The sequence below is a fragment of the Pelecanus crispus genome, chromosome Z (assembly GCF_030463565.1).
Source record: "Pelecanus crispus isolate bPelCri1 chromosome Z, bPelCri1.pri, whole genome shotgun sequence".
Lineage (NCBI taxonomy): Eukaryota > Metazoa > Chordata > Aves > Pelecaniformes > Pelecanidae > Pelecanus > Pelecanus crispus.
Window position 1 is genome coordinate 54,693,585 of NC_134676.1, and position 21,026 is coordinate 54,714,610.

General features: G+C 43.7%; 2 protein-coding genes across 6 annotated transcripts in view; one reads left to right on the plus strand and one right to left on the minus strand.

Annotated features, from left to right (window-relative positions):
* ABCA1 (ATP binding cassette subfamily A member 1) overlaps positions 1-10,881 on the plus strand; it is a 104,573-nt gene extending 93,692 nt beyond the window's left edge. For 4 of the 5 annotated variants that reach the window (XM_075726420.1, XM_075726422.1, XM_075726424.1 and 1 more), the window contains 13 exons: positions 129-244; positions 331-475; positions 1,751-1,874; positions 2,502-2,631; positions 2,765-2,885; positions 3,075-3,137; positions 4,168-4,274; positions 4,626-4,767; positions 6,048-6,182; positions 6,679-6,782; positions 6,910-7,002; positions 7,186-7,429; positions 7,634-10,881. In XM_075726420.1, coding sequence (XP_075582535.1) covers positions 129-244; positions 331-475; positions 1,751-1,874; positions 2,502-2,631; positions 2,765-2,885; positions 3,075-3,137; positions 4,168-4,274; positions 4,626-4,767; positions 6,048-6,182; positions 6,679-6,782; positions 6,910-7,002; positions 7,186-7,429; positions 7,634-7,774 — 1,665 coding nt within the window. In that variant the 3' untranslated portion in view covers positions 7,775-10,881. The remainder of the gene's footprint in view (positions 1-128; positions 245-330; positions 476-1,750; positions 1,875-2,501; positions 2,632-2,764; positions 2,886-3,074; positions 3,138-4,167; positions 4,275-4,625; positions 4,768-6,047; positions 6,183-6,678; positions 6,783-6,909; positions 7,003-7,185; positions 7,430-7,633) is intronic. The other variant, XM_075726423.1, reaches the window with a different exon arrangement.
* Positions 10,882-13,488: 2,607 nt separating this feature from the next.
* On the minus strand, positions 13,489-20,214 carry NIPSNAP3A (nipsnap homolog 3A). Its single transcript, XM_075726940.1, has 6 exons — positions 20,140-20,214; positions 17,970-18,177; positions 15,835-15,996; positions 14,142-14,291; positions 13,676-13,762; positions 13,489-13,565 (listed from the first exon to the last, which is right to left on the minus strand). Exons 1-6 carry the CDS (start codon positions 20,212-20,214, stop codon positions 13,489-13,491), a joined length of 759 nt encoding a protein of 252 aa, XP_075583055.1.
* Between the last annotated feature and the right edge of the window lie 812 nt (positions 20,215-21,026).

Genomic DNA, 21,026 nt, shown 5'->3' on the forward strand with positions numbered 1-21,026 from the left:
AGTCTCGCGTTGGAAACAGCTTTGGGAACACTGAAGAATGTTGAAAACCATTGGTTCAGAGCAGAAAGACACCTTTCATATATTTGTCACCTGGAAACAAATCTAAAGCCATATTTTTCACCTTCCAGTGCAACTACATTGTTCCAGCAACGCTAGTCATCATCATCTTCATCTGCTTCCAGCAGAAGTCCTATGTATCCTCTTCCAACTTGCCTGTGCTGGCTCTCCTTCTGTTTCTCTATGGGTAAGGGATTTCTCATCAGAAGGATGACTGGGAAGGCTCTTGCTTGGAAGGTGCTTACCTGATGTTGCTGCCTTTCCTCTTGCCAGGTGGTCCATCACCCCTCTCATGTATCCAGCCTCCTTCGTGTTCAAAATCCCCAGCACAGCATATGTTGTGCTGACCAGCATGAACCTCTTCATTGGCATCAATGGTAGTGTGGCCACCTTCGTCCTGGAGCTCTTCACCAACAACGTATGTTTCCCCAGAAGCTCCTAACTGTCTTGTGCTGCTATGATCTAGTTCCATGTTGGTGCCATGTTGCCTCTGGCAGCCAGTTCTCCAGAAAGGCTAGCCCCCAGCCTGTACTAGCTAGTCCCCGCTAGCTACTGCAGTGGTTTAAACACAAATTCTGACAGAAATGGGTTAAAGCCCACTTCAGCAATGTTCACAGAATAGTTAAGGTGAGAAGGGACCTCTTGAGATTGTCTAGTCCAACCTCTGAGCAGGGTCAGCTAGAGCAGGTTGCTCAGGGCTATCAAGTTTTGAACATTTCTAGGGATGGAGACTCCACAGTATCTCTGGGCAACTTCTTTCCGTTCTCAATCACCCTTAGGGGAAAAAAAAACCCCAAACTTTCTTGTGTTCAAATGGAATTTCCTGTATGTTCTTCATAAGGGGCAGTTTCTGTCTACTACAGGCCATTTCAAGCACTTGGGCATTTAGTTGCCCTCAGTTTTGTCTCCTGCGGTAAATACCGCTCTAACTGTATTAGGAACTTAATGCACCTCACTTCATTTTTTCCAAAGCCAGATGCCTACCAGGGAAGGTGCAAGTTCCTCTCATGCCTGTATGTGACACAAGACGTCTTAGCAGACCCTGTTTGACACACACTGGTGTGAAGTGTTCCTTGTGGGAGGAGGCTGAGGAGACCCTGTGGGAGTTACCTGTTAATTGTACTGCTGCCTGTGGGCATAAGGAGGCAGTCCTTGATGATGGTCCCTTTTGTTACAAGGCCTGTTTTAGCTCAGTAAAAACATGTACGTGCTTGAAGATAAGTGCCCGGCAGAACAGGAACTTCTCCTCAGGCTGCTGTCAGTCTAATCTGTGGGCTAAGCCAACTGGAAGACAACAAAGGAAAAGGATTAGAGCCTCCAATATGGGATAGGGCTACCCACAGCCTCCGACATAACCAGTCTGTGCAAGCACAACTTTGCTGTCTCCTCAACCTGTAGCCTTTCTGCACATTGTCATTTGCAGATGCTGTCTTTTAGACTGTGAGCATTTGGAGGAACCTCTCCTTCGGTGCAGTTTGCTTGTATTACTTGCTTGCATCTTCAGCAAAGCCACAACACTGACTGTCCAGAGGAGCCATGGCACTAGCTCTTGAGAGGGCATTTCTAATCCTTCTATTTTTATGGGGTTGCAGTGTGGGGAAGGGATGGGTCAATCACAACATGGGTCACACTTGGCAGGTGGTGGCTGCTTTCTGCTCAGATGGCTCACTGGCACTTGATTTTGTCTTAACAGAAGCTGAATAACATCAATGACATCCTGAAGTCTGTCTTCCTCATCTTCCCCCACTTCTGCCTGGGGCGGGGACTCATTGACATGGTGAAAAACCAGGCCATGGCTGATGCTCTGGAGAGGTTTGGTAAGTGAAATTGTGTATCACAGGGACAGTGGCCTGAACTGAACAGGGAAAGCTCAAGTCTGCTCTGGATGAGCACCCTTTGCTCCTCTGATTTTTCAGGAACTGAAAGTGCACAATTTGCAGCACAGATCTGATCAAAGCTGGCAAGTCTCCACAGCTGTCCTCTTTAGTTTGTTACAAAGACTGAAGGAGGCCTGGCAGATAGATCCCCAGAGTTTTGAGTTATTAGGGACATTAAATAAAAATGCTTAAAGCCAACTGTATGGAGAGGATCATTAGGCCAAGTGTAAGGAGTGGCTGAGATTCTGGGAAGCTGAATATTCTTTTGCTGGGATGCAGATGGCCAGGCCTGAGTCACAGTCTTTCTGTGCGTCACTAACATTTTGGGAAGGTGGGCCAGCTGTTCTTTGGCAGGCTGAATTTTCTGGGCCCAAGTCCCAACTTTACTACAGTATGAAATGTGCATGCAACTACAGTTGGCCCCTTGTGTGGTCTATGCCTTCCCTCCTCCCACTGGCTGCTCTCCAGTTGCCCTGGTGCCCAACTTGGTGAGGTCTGCAGGAAGAAATGCTAGCCTGCTCCCATTGCTCTGGAAAGGTGACTGTGCTCTTCATCTCATTTTGGCAGGAGAAAATCGTTTTGTGTCCCCTCTGTCATGGGACCTGGTGGGAAGGAACCTCTTTGCCATGGCAGTAGAGGGTGTTGTCTTCTTCCTCATCACAGTGCTCATCCAGTACAGGTTCTTCATCAAACCCAGGTAGGTTGTCTGCTCCACTTCACCGCTGCAGGCAGGTGAAGTTTTCATTGGTGTCCCCCATAAGGTGGAGAGAATATTAACTATGGAGGTCCTGTCATCTTCTGCTAAGGCTTTATCATGTTGCTCTCTCCAGGCCTGTCTATGCCAAGCTGCCTCCTGTGAATGATGAAGATGAGGATGTATCCAGAGAGAGACAGAGGATCATTAGCGGAGGAGGACAGAGTGACATCTTGGAAATCAAGGAGCTAACCAAGGTGACAGAAAAGTTCTGCATTCCTAAGACTTGTTGGCACAACACCATGTAGTTCACCAGAAGCCTCATTTACAGGAATTTAGTGGGATCAAAACTGGAGCATGTTTGGAGTCTTGAATATGTATAATTATAGTTCTAATTATACCTCTCTTTGATGTTGTCCTTCTCATTCTTTTTCTTCTGGTTTCAGATTTACAGAATGAAGCGAAAGCCGGCAGTTGATAGGATCTGTGTTGGAATACCCCCTGGAGAGGTAAGCTTCAAATCTGTCAAATTCACTGCTTTGCTATTACTGCGGTGTTTAAGAGCAACAGACAGCAAAGGGTAGGGTAAGATCAGGAACAGATGAAGTTTAAATTACATCAAAGGAAATTGCCTGGAAGTTGAAGCAGTTTCTGATTCTGTCTCTCTTTGCCTTTGAAGAAGATACTGAATTCTCAGGGTCTGAGACCAGGGGCCAAACTCTGGTACCCTCCAAGGTTTGGCACAGATACGCTGTGGTGACACCACAGTTGATTCATTTTCCCAGTGTCCTGGTATGGGCTGGGATAGAGTTAATTTTCTTCCTAGTAGCAGGCACAGTGCTGTGTTTTGGGTTTAGTAGGAGAAGAATGTTGGTAACACACTGATGTTTTTAGATGTTGCTAAGTACTGCTCATGCTAGTCAAGGACTTTTCAGCTTCCCATGCTCTGCCAGGTACACAAGAAACTGGGAGGGGGCACAGCCAGAATAGCTGATCCAAACTGACCAAAGGGGTATTCCATACCATATGACGTCATGCTCAGGATATAAACTGGGGGGGGTTGGCTGGGGAGCAGCGATTGCTGCTGGGGAACTGTCTGGGTATCGTTTGGTGGGTGGTGAGCAATTGCATTGTGCATCACCTGCTGTGTATATTATTATTATCATCATCATTATTATATTGTTATTATTATCATTACTATTTTACTTTATTTCAATTATTAAACTGTTCTTATCTCAACCCAGGAGTGTTTCTCACTCTTACTCCTCCGATTCTCTCCCCCATCCCATCGGGGTAGGGGGAGTGAGTGAGCGGCTGCGTGGTGCTTAGTTGCTGGCTGGGGCTAAACCACGACACCCAGCCTAAAGATTTATATTTAAAATGAAAGTCCAGGAGTTTTTTTCTGAAAATGTACTGAAGATTCCCTCCAGCTGTCCTGAGGGTTAAGTTTGCACCCTCCCATCTTGTCAGTGCTGAAAATGATGCAGCTGAATCCTGTTCTCAAACACGCTGTGCTCATCTGCTCTTTTGTATCCCCAGTGCTTTGGACTCCTGGGAGTAAATGGTGCTGGCAAGTCATCCACTTTTAAGATGCTAACTGGTGATACAGATGTGACAGGAGGAGAAGCTTTCCTCAAAGGAAACAGGTGAAAGACCATGCATCTTCCCTCTGCTTTGTGTCAAAGCAGGTCCTTTGCTGCTTTCTCCTCCAGCTTTCACAGCCTTTGTTCCACTTCAGCAAGTCTGAACTCTGCCCCACTTTTCCCTTTTTCAACTCCTGGCATCTGTTTCGGCTCTCTCATATTTAAATGTCATATTTAGGAAGAGATGTTGGGGGCGGGGAGAGAGAAAAAAGAATTTGGCCAAGATGGACTTCTAGGAGCCTGTATTTTTGTTAGTTCAGTGATTCCAAAATTACTGTTTCAGTTTCCTCCTTTTAACACCTAAAAAAGCAGCATATACTTGTCAAATCCTAACAAAGGGCTTTTTCTTTATAGTATCTTGTCCAACATCCAAGAAGTCCATCAGAACATGGGATACTGTCCACAGTTTGATGCTGTTAATGAACTGCTGACAGGGCGAGAGCACTTGGAGTTCTTTGCGCTCCTGAGAGGTGTTCCAGAGAAAGAAGTCTGCAAGGTAAATGAAACACCATAGGACCCACCCCGGTGACCAACTGTTCCTGGTTGCATGCACCCTCCCTGCAACACATGCAATGCCATGATGTGAAGCTGCTTGAAGATACTGTATGGTGAAATCTGCACCCCTTTTCTTCCAGGACAAACCAAGTTGCTGTGGTCTTTCAGTGCTGCCTAGAAAGGTGTACTAAATGGAAGGGCAGATACTTTGGGTCCTGCATCCTCATGGTGGATGCACTTCTCTACTGAATGACTTCTTTCCCTTAAGAGTTTAAGGGCTGTGGAGCTGCAGGTCATGCAGAACCTCACCTGCTGTCAAGAGTTAATTCTTCAAAGTCCCAGGGAGCAAGCACTCTACAGCTTCACAGAAGCCTTATGCTGGCTGTTAGATCTTTCCAGTTGATCACACTGCATCATTAAAGTGCTGCTTTCAGACATGGGGTTACACTAACAGTCTTTAGGCAATAAATGACAGCTGCCAGTACCATACAGCACCCTTCTTAGTGCTGTTTCCTTGAGTTAACAGTGGTCTTCACTCTGTCCCGAGTGCTGCAGAACGGGAACTGTTGTAGCTAAGAAGATGACATCTGTACCCAGTGCTTTGGATAGGGCCAAATCTGGTGCCTAGAGTATGCCCAGGTAGCTTGAAACCCTCTTTGAGAGTAGTGATGATGGGTGAAAACTGCAAGCTCCTTCAAAGGTTGCTGGTGAGTTCCTTAGTGTGTTGTTCCCACCAGCCCCATCTAAAAAGAGACCCAGTTCTGGGTATGATCCGAGTAGTAGCTGAATCTCTTCCCCCTGATGCTTTTTAGTCCCCAGGGCAACAATGCGTGCCTATTGGCAGCAGTAGTAATACTCCTGGATAACAAACCAGATCCTCCCCATCTTTCTGAAGGGGTAAGGTGAACCACAGTGGGATTGCTGTGTGTCAGTAGTGACCGGGTCCCTGCTGCAAGCCCACAGCAACTGGAAAGCTAGCTAAAGCCAGTGCTGTGAAGAGCACTATGCCAGTGGTTAATGAGGCTCAACTCATGTTGAACTCATGTTCACTGGCCAAAAAGCTGCAGCTATTTGATTTTCTGGCCTCCTAGGGGCAGGATTGCATATATCCTGATCTAGAGCTGAACAGGGTGTTTCAAAACCCATATCCATGCCACATTACGTCCTCGGAGGAGTGGCCCTTCTGAGAAATGTTTTTAAAGCCAAAGCTCATAAGGAGAATCTTGTTGTGTAGATGTTGCTGTGCTTGATTCATAGATGGTGTTGTGCTGTCTCTTGTAGGTCGGTGAGTGGGCAATTCGGAAACTGGGCCTTGTGAAATACGGAGAAAAATATGCTGGGAATTACAGCGGTGGGAACAGGCGCAAGCTCTCCACAGCCATTGCCCTCATTGGAGGGCCACCTGTGGTGTTCCTGGTGAGTCTGCAACCATTGCTCATTAGCGTTTTCCTTGGACAACAGAAAAATCAGGTTCAAATGAAGATCAAATATTTCACAGCAAGCTAATGTTTAAATACATACTAACAATAAGTCATTTAAATATGAGCAAAATATTTTAGGATTCTTTACATTAAAATCGAGGACAAACCTTAGGGTTACTAAAGTTTATAGTGCAGGAGAAAGTAGTCTAGTGCTTTATTTAAACAAGTTAATTGACTTTAACTTCTTTTAGAACTGGGTATTTCAACATGTTATAAATTGGAGAGTAAGCAGTAGTTACCAGTTCTGAAAAAGATGTTTGTTAGTTTAAAATTCGGAGCATAAATTATTTTCTCATTTTGAAAAATGAGTCAAACTTGCTTATTTACAAGTTTTCCAGTATGCATAATCAGAATGACAGGTCATTTCAGAGATGAGATATTTGTCGCTAGAATGTAACATCATAACCTGGTTTTTTGTATGCATTTTTCAGGATGAGCCAACAACAGGGATGGATCCCAAAGCACGTCGTTTCTTGTGGAACTGTGCTCTAAGTGTAATCAAAGAGGGGAGATCAGTGGTCCTCACATCTCACAGGTAAGTAGCAGCCCAGTTGTATCATACCCTGGTTTTTGCATCCACCAGGGCTGGATGCTAAACTTTGCTTGGCTGCTCAGTCCTTCACTGCTGCTTGCAGTGCTAACGAAGTTACTTCTGCCTGCAGCATGGAAGAATGCGAAGCCCTGTGCACTCGAATGGCGATAATGGTCAATGGGCGATTCAGGTGTCTGGGCAGCGTCCAGCATCTAAAGAACAGGTAGCTATTTTCTTTTCACTTACAGCACAGAATTGTCTGCATTTTTAGGAAGATTTTAAGTCAGGCTTAATTCCTCATGCAGTATTCCCGTTGCTATTCTGGCTGTAGGAAATGCTGCTGGATTTTAAGCTGCACTTCTCTTTCAAAGGCACTTAATTCCTGTGCTGGCCCTCTTGTTTGTAGGTTTGGAGATGGTTACACCATAGTGGTGAGAATTGCAGGGGCAAACCCAGACCTGAAGCCTGTTGAGGAGTTCTTTGGGCATGCCTTCCCTGGAAGTGTCCTGAAGGAAAAGCATCGGAATATGCTGCAGTACCAGCTTCCTTCTTCACTATCCTCCCTGGCCAGAATATTCAGTATTCTTTCCCAGAACAAAAAGAGACTCCACATAGAAGACTACTCCGTATCTCAGACCACACTTGACCAAGTAAGTTTTTAGTAGCCTGTCTGCCAAAAGCTTCTTTGTGCAGAGGTAGGAATAAATATATCAATTTACTGGACCTATCTTTTAAGGGCATTTCAGCCATGTAGACTAGTGAATCCCAGGACTAGTTCAGGAAGCCCAGTGTATAAAATGCCCTGAATTAATGAAAAGCCAGGGTGATGTGTGACATGGCCTTTTTTCTTGCAGGTCTTTGTAAATTTTGCTAAGGACCAAAGCGACGACGACCACACTAAGGACCTGTCATTGCACAAAAACCAGACTGTGGTAGATATTGCAATCCTTAATTCCTTCCTGCAAGATGAGAAGGTAAAAGAAAGTTGTGTGTGAGCCAACTTCAGCAAAGAAATGATGAGCAGAATGCAAACTTCCTTTTCCTGGGATAGGATACTCCCAAAGAAGCTAGAGGAAGAGAAACTGGACACTCTACTGATAACCATTCAATGCAATGCAATTCAATGCAATGAAAACAAAATTCCTTTACAGGGGCAGTGCCTCGTGGAGTCGTCTTGTACTGTTCTCAAGTGAAAGACTTGAACTAAGCTCATTACAGTATAACTCTGAAGCTGTGGTAAAGCACCCACCAGATGCTGTGGGCTTTCAAGCATACTGTATCTTGTCCTGTACAGTAAGTTTTTAGTAGGGTTGCAAAAACAGTTCATTGAGGAATCATGGCCAGTGGTTATTTATAGATATTTTAGACATGAATGTTTTAGTCTTTAAAACAATCATGTCAGGAGTGGGAATTTCCTGGTGCTACATCCATTGCTGGCAATGAATGCACCAAGACAGACAGTGGCAAGAAAAGTCACCACCAGTGTTGTGGCCTTAGGTTGTGAAAACTTACCTGACTGGCTGTTTTTCTTAGACTGGTGTAGGTCAGTTGGTGACAAATCTGGGGCCACAAAGCAGTACTGTGCAGATGGGATGGCAAGAGACAAGCCATTGTATCCATACCATCAGTAAGGGGTGATATGCAGAACCGTGAACCCTGCAAATGCACAGGATTGTCCCACCAGCATCAGAACCAATAACGTACTCTGACTAGGTTTTTGTGTAGTTAAGTACTCTCCTGCTCCTTTGAGGTACTGCAGCAGCTGCATGAACACCTAGTAGGGGGAAGTGGGTGAGAAGCAGACCTAGGGTTTGGACCACAGCAGCAAACTCAGTAGTTGTACAAGCTGCTAATGCCAAGAGCAAATTCTAAATCATGAGATGTCACTCAGATATGTAATATCTGCTCTTTAACCCCTGCTTTGCACCAGAAAGGTACCCATCATCTGAAGTTACTGCTTAGCACAAGCATGTTGCCATTTCTGGCTTTGCCAGATAAAACTAGAAATGAGATGTAGATTTTTTTTTTTTAAACAGTATTATTTATGACTTTAGGTAGGTAGCATAATTAGGGATTGAAAGTGCTTTCAGTTGATCTTTGTAGCCACAGTATTTCTTTACATTATGCTTGCAATGCTACGCTCTCATTCTATCCATTCAGCGATAGCTATGTTTATGATCTGACCAAGTTCCAGACTCTAGCAATCAGCTGCTATCTGCAATTACTGCAAGTTGTTCACCTAAAATCTTCCCATTTGAAAACTGGTATAACATTAGATTAATGTGTAAGTTCCTGCTTCTGTTGTGCAGTGTAGTTTCAGTCATTAGGTGATCCCTAACTGGAGAATACACCCTTACTATACATGTGACAAACAGCTTCAGTAAAAATCCCCTTCAAGAATAAGGTAGTTCAAAATACTAGTGCTACAGTTACATCAGTCAATAATTTTTAAAGTTTTACAAAACCAGAATAATTTAGAGGGGATATTATATGGTAAGAACAACCAATTCTTGTTCACATTGTACAACAGTCATAGGAGAGTATGTTTTCATTAATACACTTACAGGCCCCTCTGTCTTGCTTTTACATGCAGAAATAGGTTCAGTAATGTGGTTTGAACACAAGTGCAGTTCCTGGGCTATTCCTGTATGTCATGCCTCCGCCTTAAATACCTGTACAGGTTCTGCACTAGTTCTTGATGCTACTCTGCCATGAATCAATCACGGACCATTTTCTTCTGTGAATGCCCATAAGCAGCCCAGCAAACAGTGAAGAGGCTGGCATGAGCCTGAAGAAGGTTGATTACGTATTTCCAGGTATACTTGGTAACACTGACCAATTCAGCATTTTTAATACACAAACAGTTAAATATTTAGCACAAGTTCCCAGTCCCTGCTGTGTCCTGCCTTGGGATAAAGTAAGAGCTTACTACATGCTCTGCTGAAGTGCCTTTTTCATACTATTTTTTTTTATCTGTATAATACATTGCTAAGGGGATTGAGAAAGGAGTGTAATGGGGATTGGTATACCTCACTTAAAACATGCTTTGTTATTACCTTTATGGCATCATCACCCTAGGGGGATGAGTTATAGGGTGATGAATACACCAGACTTCCAGGTGCAGAAAACTTACTAACAGCTGAGCTACAGCCATGACTTCTCCGTAACAGGCTGCAGGTATGTTATGGTATCATTGAAACAAATAGCATGTATTGAAGGCTTACCACTGCTAAAAATCGCTATTACAAATCAGCATTAAGTCACCAAAGTGAAGGGCTTAAGTTCTGCGCTGCACCAAACTAGTGCATGTAGAGCTAGAATGAGTTCTAGGAGGATTCAGATTTGGTCCCGAAAGGGCTGTGGTTTGCTCTTTGTAACTGCTCATGTAGATGAATAATTTAGCAGGAAACAACAGTCACATCATAATCCTCTTTTCTTAGCCCACTGAAAAGAGATTCTCGATTCCTATTGCCCTGTGACTGCCATGCTCATACAGAGTCTGCTGTGACAAAATGTTACAGTAAACATGGGTATTACACAGTTCTGATCTGTCTTGTTTGGACTGAACAAGCAGCGTAATGCAACTCTCAGATGAAGATTCGTCATGGAGTAAGTTCAGACAGCCACTAATTTACTCTTTCAAGTGTGTGTTGGGGGAAAAATCACTCTTGTGTCATGTACAATATATGAACCACTCTTGATAATGAAACTGCACTGAGGTGTTAACTTATTTTAAACTTTATTATTATGGACATATTGCATCCCTCTTTGTAGTACATTTGTATTTCAGCAAGGAGTTGTTGTATTTTCCCCATGGTTAAACCACCACTCTGTGCTTATCCTTCCCTCCTGAATTATAGTTGGTCCTTCATTCCAAGCACTTTATGCTATCTGTAATGGGATCTATTTTTGCACTGGAATATCTGTTAACTTTGCAAAAATCTAGAGAGATTTCACAACTGAAATTTCTAAGTTAAATCCTTAAACGGACATTTTCATTAAAAGCAAAAAAAAAAAAGTATATATATTTGTATTTGCTAATAACTGTTACGTGAAGGTATTAAAAGGCACTCTAATTGCCTTGTATTAAGTAAAAAATAAAGCTGTTATGGCGCCACTGGTCTTCCAAGTGTCATTTTTTGCATACGTTCTTTTGAGGAGTGCTGTTAGCAGCTCTTGTTTGCCCAGTTTTGTTTTGTTGTGAACTTTGATGCATAATGCACAAGCAAGGTCCAGTATCTTGACAAATTAGCATGGGGCACATACTATTTTCAGCTAAGTGAGGTGGTGCAAGATTTGAAAGGCAACTGCTACTTTAAGCTTTTATAGTTAGTAAATAAAAAGGTCTCTAGCAAATCCTGAAAAAAGTGATTGGTGTAACTGTCAAATCCAGTTGCAGAGCGTTAACAAACTTATCTGGATGTTTAAATCCCAAGTCAGGTACCTGCCTCTGAATATTTCCATTATAGAGACATGGCAAGTTGCAACTATTGATAATGGTTCCTCCTCTTTGCTAAAACTACCCTACACCTGTTTTTACTGACAAAACAAAATGTTATGTTTGAGTATAAAGAATCTGAAATACCCTAAACTTAGCTAATCCTTAGCTAATACCAAATTAAAGGAAGATCATTCAACTTAATACTAGGTTGATTTTGAATAGCAGTTTATAAATGAAAGCAGAATAATGGTCCAATTGCTCAAAGGAAAACTGATTTTAAAATTTTGCCTTCTACTGCCTGTAGTCCCACTGTCAATGAATTAAGTTCCAGAATCCAACTAATTCTTGAAGTTACACTCATCAAGAAAATTCATCCTGAGATAAGAAGCCAATTAAAATTTCCTGGGTTTTCTGTTTTAATCTAGTGTCCAGCTGGTGCCTTGGGTAATGTGCTTGATTTAGTAACTCCTGTCAGAAAACAACAAGCTTTGGAGTAAAGCACACCTCTAACATCCTGAGTATTCTTTACTCTCAATGCTGGTGACAAGAAAAAGAGTTTTACTAAGAAAATTATACTGGTTTTAGTACACCTCTCTATTTTTTATTTCAGTAAACAATAAAACAACTTAATTTTTGCATTCATGTGAAAAAAAAAACAAGTCCTGTCCCATTTTCCAGCCCATGTTCTTGTTATTTAAAAAAAAAAACAAACCAAAGTTCTCCTTTGAGTTAACTGCCATAAGGTAATATTCTGAATCAACTTGGTAGTGATGGTTTATCAGCCATTTATACCTTAAAACATTGATTTGTAAAATATAAGATGGTGGTCTCTGAGTAGTGCTTGTTCTACCCTGAGAATGCTAAAGATGGAGGGAGAAGAGTATGAAGACTTGGGTATAGGAGCTGGGACCTATTACACTCCCTTACTACAGCAGCTGGATCCCATCCATGCACCTTGGACATAAGCATAATTGCCCACAGCTGGGGTTTTTTAGTGCTTTCCATGAGATCTTAATGCATTTTACAGAAGCAATAATCATCAGTAGGCAGACTGCACAAAGATACTTCACTAGAGATGTGAAATCAGTTGGTCATTGCAGGTCAGTGATTAACCTGCGGAAAAGCCTCTCAAGTGCTCTGCCAGTTAGTGACTTTTAAATTGCAGAAGAGGGTGCTCTGTACTGCTGCACACAAAACACAAGTTTGACTTCTCAGCCTGTGTGCCCTCTGCCCTGCTGGTATTCACTCTAGCTTACTGGCTCTAAAGCAACTATTAATGAAGACTGTTGCTGACCAAAATGCAAGACCTGCTGAATGCCGTACTTGGAGAATGGCGTTTATCATTTCACTGTTTAAAAAGAGTAAGAGCTTGAGCTGTAAACACTAAAATTCCATGCTTTATCCAAATTTATTTGGCTTTTAACAGTCTGGCAAAACATATTTTGAAGAATGTAAGCACGTGTAGATAGCTGAGTTTGACTACACAGTTGAACAAGAAGGGCTAATCCAACTGCAGCACCCTAAGCAAATATTAAAATACCCAAGGCAAAGCATTATGTGTGTAATCCACAGTTTTCAGGAAGTGTTTACCGAATGAGAAAGGACAGAGCTGACGAGCTATAACAAGACAGTGAATAAAAATGTTCTTGTGGCAGAGTTCATCAGGACCCGCTACCTGACCAGCTTCACTGCAGCACCTCCTAGGGGCAATTACCGCCATGCTGACGTTTTATGTTACTCAGAATTAATAAAAAGCACCCCAATGAGAAGCCTGATTAAAACATAACTGGGTAACAGGTATGTGGGGACATTCCTGCTTAAACCAGTATGCTATAGCCAAGATGTGTTAATTATAAGAGTCGCCAAAGTACCTTATGAAAATTATACTAGCCCTGCACTGTAACGTGGGAAAAGAGCACTTAACTTCCTAGGTTTGATAAGTGATCTAGCTTAATGCAGAAAAGCATTAAGAACTGAGGTGTTAAAATAAAAGCTCGGTGAAATGAGGTTCATGCCATAAGTGATACAGCTTGAGTTCTTTTTTCCTGGGGATGTAGGAATCACCGTAAGCTTCTTTTTGGCAATTCCTATCAAGGTGCAAAATTTTACTAATTTACATTGCTAGTGATGAGCATTTTGCATCCATTTATTGTAAACTGAAGAACAGTTGGCTCAGTTCATGAGAGTATGACGATCCATGGGATGGCACTTGCTGACAGCACTTCCATCTTGTCCTTTCTGCTATCGGTTACATCCTTTAGAAGAAGGTTACTTCAGCGGTGAGCATTGCAGAGGAATCAGGAGCACATTTTGCTGGGACTCCAAGAATCTGACACTGTCCCGCACTGAAATTAAATGCATATTTAATTAAGACAGTAATCCAAGGAGAAATAATACTTTTCTCAGAATGCATGCAGCTAACACTAGTGAGTTCTCTGGATCCATCATCTCTTACCAGCTGCTACCACTCTGGCATCTTCATGGGCGCTGTGCCTTCCCGCTGCCCGGTGGTCTGGGCTCTCGTTCCACCAGATCACATGGACTGAGAAAGTACAAATAAAGTCAGCTGAATACTGTTATACTGCAATACAACATGTTCTGTAAGTCCTAGCAGCCTGCCTTCACCTGTTAGATGCCTTGCAGTTAGCAGAAACAATTCTCCAGGCAAGTAAGTGGTGGCCTTGCTGAGCCTTTAAAAAGTTTGCCTCTTTAACATCAGATCTGAGCATCCTTTAAGATAGCAGCTCCTGGCTTAAGCCTATAACCAATACACAAAGCTGGGTTCAAGGACTGTTTACAGGACTTTGGTGATCCACACCAACATTTTCATCAATACAGCCAATCCTGATCCAGGACAAGGGCTTGCCCCTCTCCCTCCACCCCTTCTCCTGCCAAAGTCTGTTTCAGAAATTGAGTAGTACCTGTGTTAAGTAATCCATACTCTGTGTGGAAAACACCGATCAGCTTGGTATAGCCTGTATTGATGTGAGCATTGATTGCAGCTTGAAACGCTTCACCCCACAATGCTGGCCCACCAGGCTTCATCTGGAAAGTAACCCATTCATATACTCCTGGAAGAAAAGGCAAAGATGACCTCAAGGAAGGAAATACAAATTAATATTCTGGTTCTCAAACGGTGTGTCATGGCCATGATATATTGTGAAACCAGTACTGCAATTCCCTGCCATTTGGGGTCAGCAGGACGTGAAACTGCCCCTTCATCCCAGCACGCGCAATATCACAGGGGCTCACAAGAGCACACGCATGCGGCTCACTAACTGGAGCTAGTTCAAGTGCAAATGTAAGTACAGGGACCCTGAGGAACAGAAGGCTTCACACAAAGCCCAATTTAGCAATTTTCAGTGTTGCCTGGAAATTTGGGGAGATTCAGACTACTTTGCAGAAATCACAAATACTCATACATGTTTGTGGGATTTGGATGGCTGATTGAAGAATGCAAGGTGGCCTTTTCTAAGACTGGTGATGTTTTCTGGCACTGAAGTGGTTTATGACATTATGAATCCCTTAGACTCCTGGCAATTGGTCACAGCAAGATCTGAAGGCATAACCAACAGACTAGGACTAGCTTAGCATCTCTGCTCTGCCAAACAGTATCTCCCTTGTTTGTAGACAAATGGCATGATTTGCTGAAAAACTCCAGTCCTGCTACAAGACATGTTATCTATCTCCTTTCTGTTCAGGTAGTTACTCTGGATCACAACTGCTGACACTTTAATAGAAAGCTAGACACTTGCCATATGGCAACATCTGTCTGGTCTCATTCTCCAGCAATGGGCTGGAGACGGTAACTAAAACGGGAACAAAGTGCTTGAAAAGTCAGCTCTCTCCAGTTTTAAGAGAAAAACTGGCCTGCTTTCAAATTCAACTGTAACAGCATAAAATTCAGAATCACAGGGAAATACAGAACAAAGATTACTGTATGTATGCACATGCTGAGGGCTAAAGCAAGGTCTGTTTGCTGTCACTCCATGCAACAAAGTCTGCAAATGGTCATAAATTGGGGAACAGTCAATATTATTAATACCACATCTGCTACAGAGAGAATTAAAATACACCAGGACAGGACAGCTACACCTCATCTATGATTGGTACACAGTATGCTTGATTTGCATGTATCTTTAAAAAGTAGGGATTATTTTTGTTTTTTCTTAAAACTACTGTGCAAAAGAAGCAGTAACATCAAAGCAAATTGCTAAAAGAGAAAAGCCTCCGTGGAAGAGAACAATCATTGTCTTCAGTGCCACCAGTAAATGCCCTCTCACTGACAGATGGACAAAGCAAGTCCAGGATGACTGCTCTGATCACTACCACTGGGTTGCCATTTTGCATTGTTCATTTAGGCAATTCACACACCTCTTTACAACCTTAACGATCAGGGCTCTAGTGAGTTAGTGATGTAAGTTAGTGTAAAATCCTTCTTAAAAGCTTTGCCCTCATCTGTGTTATGTCACCTTTTTCACATGGGTGTATGTACATGCACTTGTTACGTAAAGTGTTATAAAACCATGAAATACCTGGTTTAAACTTTAAGCCATTTTTTGTTAGTCCATCAGCATCAGTAACTTTAATCAGCAAAAGAGAAGATAAGCTTACCCCCTTCTTTTGGAGGCTTTCCAAGTTGACACCAGGGTACCAGATAAGCAACCTCATTGTGCTGCTTTTCTATCAACGGGAGAGCTGGGGAGAGGAATTTTCCCTGCCAGTCTTTGTCATTGGCTAGTGCATGCCGGACTGCTGTTCTGTGGGCAAAATTATCTGTAAGAAAAGAAAAAAAAAGAAAAAACCACACTGTGAAAAAATGCACTTAATCAGACTCAATCAAAATGTATAATTACAAGGAGGCAAGCTGCAGTTCCGTAAGTTCGAAATTGGTATTTTAAACAGCATATTAGCTCAAAGCAGATGTAGTAAGTTTCCTTTAAATTCTGCAGAAATCTTCACTTTAGCTCTCAGATTTAAACGGTTTCAAGCCAAACCAAATTTTCCAAGAAAGTTTATAAAGAAGTTAAAATACATTAAGCAATGTTACTGTTAAGAAAGATTCATATATGGCATCCACAGGGACTACTAGATGGGGCAACAGTTTCCAAGTATAAGGAGATTCAGAGAAAGCACAGTGGATAAGGAAGTGAAGTGGAAAAAAAACTTCAGAAGGTATTACCCTACCAAGAGAAAATTAAGAAAAACATGAAGTTTGGCTTATATAAAATGACATTAAAATTACAAGTGTAGAAGTAATGTCTTTTTGTTCAGCTACATAAAAAATTATTAAATACCCCAAATCTAAACTTCTTCTTCTTTTTTTTGTTAATTAAAAACAAATCAAATTAATTAAGAGTGTCTGAATTTAAATTGGTTAGGCTTCAGTGGCATCTTAAGCAGTATGTTTATGCAGACAGCTTTCAATAATACACAAGAAAAATCCAGCACCTGAAAATGGGAAGAACCTTCAGAAATATCAGTATCTCGGGACCAAGAGAAAAATATACCAATTATTTTTAATTAGTAAAAAGATATCAGCAAGGGTCTGATGACTCAAGGAGAAAGGATATTGTATCTTACACATGTAAACATCATTAGGAAACAAAAATTGTAGGTTTTTTCCTTAGTTTTCCATTTTAAAAGTTTCTCACAGATTATTAAAAATGGTTGGGTTTTTTGGTTTTGGTTTGGTTTTTTTTTTTCAGAAAAAGAACAAGGCTAAAAAGTTCTGAGAAGCAGGACAATTTACTAACCATAGATACACACAAACTCATAACATTCCTGTCATTAGATGGCTGGTCCCTTCACCCCTCCAGGATGAAAGGGGTGACTCTATTCTAAACAGGTACTGTGAACATGCTGGATTTCAGCAAGCAGACTGAGAACTTCAGAAGCAAAATTCTCTGTCTCAGCATACAGATATACCCTGGACTGCAGCAGGTATACAAAGAAATGATACCAGCGTGCCTTCCCACCTCTCCATAACCAAGTATCAAGTTCCCTTGGGCTCCACAAAGAGCACAGCTGGCACACCTAGTTTCTCATGTAACTGTAGCTTTTCTTGGCTCACCAGCATCTTCCAGGTCAGTACCAGCTCCAACAACATAAAACGTTGATTATATGGCAAGAAGCCTGCTGCTACCAAGGCTGGAGCAGCAACAAAGTGCTTTGTGTGCTTGGGAAGTCGGGGCCGGTGGAGTGGCTTCCCACCTCAGCACAGTCCAGCTGCAGAAGGAGTTTAAGCATGCAAACTGTGTGCTCATTTATTTTAGGGGAGTGACTGTTACACTGAACTAAAATTCGAGGACAATTATACATGCATATAAACATACACAGACTGCATATAGATTGTCTGCACTTACTTACATATATTATTAAGGAGGTCTCAAACTTTTTTCCATTCATTTTGAAATTCTGAAGACATTTGTGGTTCAGGAACTGGCCCTAAATTAAAAATATTTACGATGAAGAAAGCACTCTTCTGCAGTTCCTCTATTATAACCTGTTTTGAGTGGAGATCGCTTTTTAAGAACAGTTGTAACTCTCTCATCCCAAAATGTCAAAATTGTCCTGACAGGCTCTGCAGTGTTCTTTTCAGTTATCAGTGCAGGAACAATTGCTTTTTTGGACACCTTCTTAGAGTAAGAGCAACAAATAAAAGCCAGGTAAGCATTCTCCTTGCCTTCTTGCCTCAGAGACAGGGAGCATAAAGAGAGCAGAGCAGCACAAAGGGATGCTGAGCGTACCGTACTTCCAAACGTGGACAACCTTATTCATTGCTCCCAGCTCCGCAGACCAGAATCCCACCAGCTCTGAGTGAGCTGTGCGAAGGTGAAAGTACTTGTTGACCATTTCCACAAACTCCTTCATCTTCGATGGCTTAATATCATATGTGCGAATTTCGTAGAAAATGCTATTATTTTGTCTGGGCCCTGTAGCAAGGGATGCGAGTACCTGAGAGAAAAATGTTAAGAAAAATAACTCAAACTAATTCTCAAGCCAGAAAACCATCTTCTGCCTAATTTCTAGACTTTTTTTAAAACAGCGAGACGCTATAGATCATAGAATCATAGAATCGTTTAGGTTGGAAAAGACCTTTAAGATCATCCAGTCCAACCACTAACCTAATGCTACCAAGTCCACCACTAAACCAATTAAGGGTAGAGGAATAATTAATTTCATGTTTCTTGGCTTGGTGGCTGGATTTTTTTAAATGAAAGTAAAAACCAGGAATCGTTAAGGTTGGAAGGGATCTCTAAGATCATCAGTTCAACCATCAACCCAACACCGCCATGCCTACTAAACCATGTCCCAATGTGCCACGTCTACACATTTTTTGAACGCCTCCAGGGATGGTGACTCCACCACCTCTCTGGGCAGCCTGTTCCAATGTTTGACCACTCTTCCCATGAAGAAATTTTTCCTAATATCCAATCTAAACCTCCCCTGACGCAGCTTGAGGCCATTGCAATTTTTTTTACTGGGTGCTGGGAGACGGAGTACGTTGTGATCTCCACTACAGTAGTATCTTGTGACTTTTTTCTTTGGATATAGTTCCCATGCACATTATTTGTTGCAACTCCTTCTGGCAGTGCAACAGACCGTGATGTGACTTTTATTTGTTGCACTCAATTGTTTAATTATTGGCCCATAACAAAGCAGGATTTTCCTTTTCTTATACCCCTTCCTCAGGAAGCCACCAGCAGGATGCAAAAGTCAAAGCAATAAAAAGAGAGTCGGCTAAACACGTTAATCCAAGGCAAGGCTGCTGGTGCTACCAAAGCAGAGGCAACATCGACATCTGCCTGCATTGCCCTAACCTGACCAACTCACACTACTGCAAGCTGTTTTCTAATTACAGTACTACATCAGCATTAGGAAATTGCATATTGTTGGCAAAAGAAAGAAAAAGATATCAATGCTTGGGAAAAGACCGATTCCTTCCAGCACAAGATTGCTAAAGTCTGCATCCTTGCCTTTCACTGGCTGCTTCCAAAGGCTGGTCAAGAACAGTTTTTCTATTCATATAATGTAAAACCCTTCAGAAGTCCCAGAATATGCTTACTTTTGCAACCGCCTCAATAACCTAGAACCCGCTACTCACTCACTCAAATAAAACTAGAAAAATGAAGGCCAAACCAAACCTTTGGCCTTACCCCGTATTTGCACAGAGGTGGCTGCAGGATGGATTTTGGACATGACTTACTTCACGAGCATCAGCAGGCACGAGCACCGTACAGCTCAAGCCACAAAATACACATGGCCAAGACCAAAGGTCTTGTTTCCTAATGACCCTTCCGAGTATTACACACGTAGTTTTGGCTGCCATGTGTCACAGCTTCTTTTAGCGTTTACATGTTCCTAAATCCCCACAGCATCCTGAAAAAACAGGAACCCTACACTTACGGCGAGCAGTCACGACAGCAGTCGGCTGCCAGTGGCCCAACTGATGCCGAATTTCTGCAGGAAGAGAGAAGCCCAGACGTTTTCTGCCACTCAAGCCAATACTGGGCCCCTGCCGGACCCCCTCTCCCGTCCACAGAACGCGACACACGGTTCTGGAGAGGAGCCGGGGCCGACGCTCAGCACGAGGCGTGCCCATGCTTTGCAAACCGGCCCGTTAAACACGATGTCGCGACAACGACAGCCCCTGCACTGGCGGGGGGGGAGTGCGGCGCCCGCCCAGCCCGGGGGGCAAGAGCCCCGGGCGGGAACGCCGGGACCCACCTGCCCTCGCCCCGCCCCGCCCCGCCCCCACGGGCTCAAACCCCGCCCCGCGGGCCCAAGCCCCGCCCCCTCGCCGACCCAAGCACCCAGCGTCGCTCACCCAGGCCCCGCCCCCGCGGCTCGCGGCGCCCGCCCCGCCCCCTGCCGCCGCCGCGCCTCGCTCCCCCCCCGCCGCGCCCCCGCCGTTACCTGAGGTCGGGCCCGGGCCCGGGCCAGGCGGGCGGCGGCGGCGAGGGGCCGGCGGAGCGTCCCCGGGGGCAGCATGGCGAGCGGCAGCCCGGGCGGAAGGCAAAGGCGGAGGTCCGCCGTCGGTTGCGTGAGAGGGCGGGCAGACGGCGGGCCCTGGGGCGGGACAGGGCGGCGGGGCCCTCCCACGTCGGGGCGGCCGTTGGGTGGCCGCTGAGCGGCCGTGGGGCGGCCGTTGGGGCGGGCTCCGCAGCGAGCCCCGCTGCTGCGTGGGTCAGCAGCAAACCGAACCGCCGTGAGGGGTGTTTAATCCTGGGCTTATTCCTCTGGAGTGGGATGGATGGATGGATGGACGGACGGACGGATCGATGATGAGCGCACGGCTGAGAAGTGCTCGTTCAAGTTACCGCGCTTCAGTGCCTGAAACGCGGGATCTCTGTCTTTGCCTGAGTGCCTGAATACAATAAAAAAGTGTCCTGAGTGCTTAGGGAGACCAGGGACTCTTTGTCCCCCACAGGTTGCCCTGGGCAAATGACTCAGCAAATCACCCACCCTCCAGCATTTGCAGGATCAAACTTCAAATTGTGTGGCTACAAATCCTGCACCTACCATCCTCCTCCTGAAGAAAGCCTTGTGGCTTTATTCTGTAGTATTCTTTTGGGTAAATCCAAGCTTTGTGCCCCGGGTGTACAGTGCCAAGTGCTGTCACCCCATTTCAGCTGCATGCCCAACTGTGTAGTTCTTACTACCACACGGTTACCTAGGGGTAGGATTTTGTGATGGCTGAGACTGTATACCTTTGCGGAATTCAATATTGGCCAAAACAAATGTAAACTTCCCATTGGTGTCAGCGCATCCAGTGTTTTACCCATCGGAGACAAATCAGCTTC

Bases quoted from the DNA above. Each gene is read 5' to 3' on its own strand.
- NIPSNAP3A (XM_075726940.1), bottom strand. From the start codon at position 20,214: ATGCTGCCCCCGGGGACGCTCCGCCGGCCCCTCGCCGCCGCCGCCCGC. The intron at 15,997-17,969 runs GTACGCTCAGCA...CTTTTCTTACAG, and splicing joins TGTCCACGTTTGGAAGTACG to ATAATTTTGCCCACAGAACA. The intron at 14,292-15,834 runs GTAAGCTTATCT...CTTTTCTTCCAG, and splicing joins AAAGCCTCCAAAAGAAGGGG to GAGTATATGAATGGGTTACT.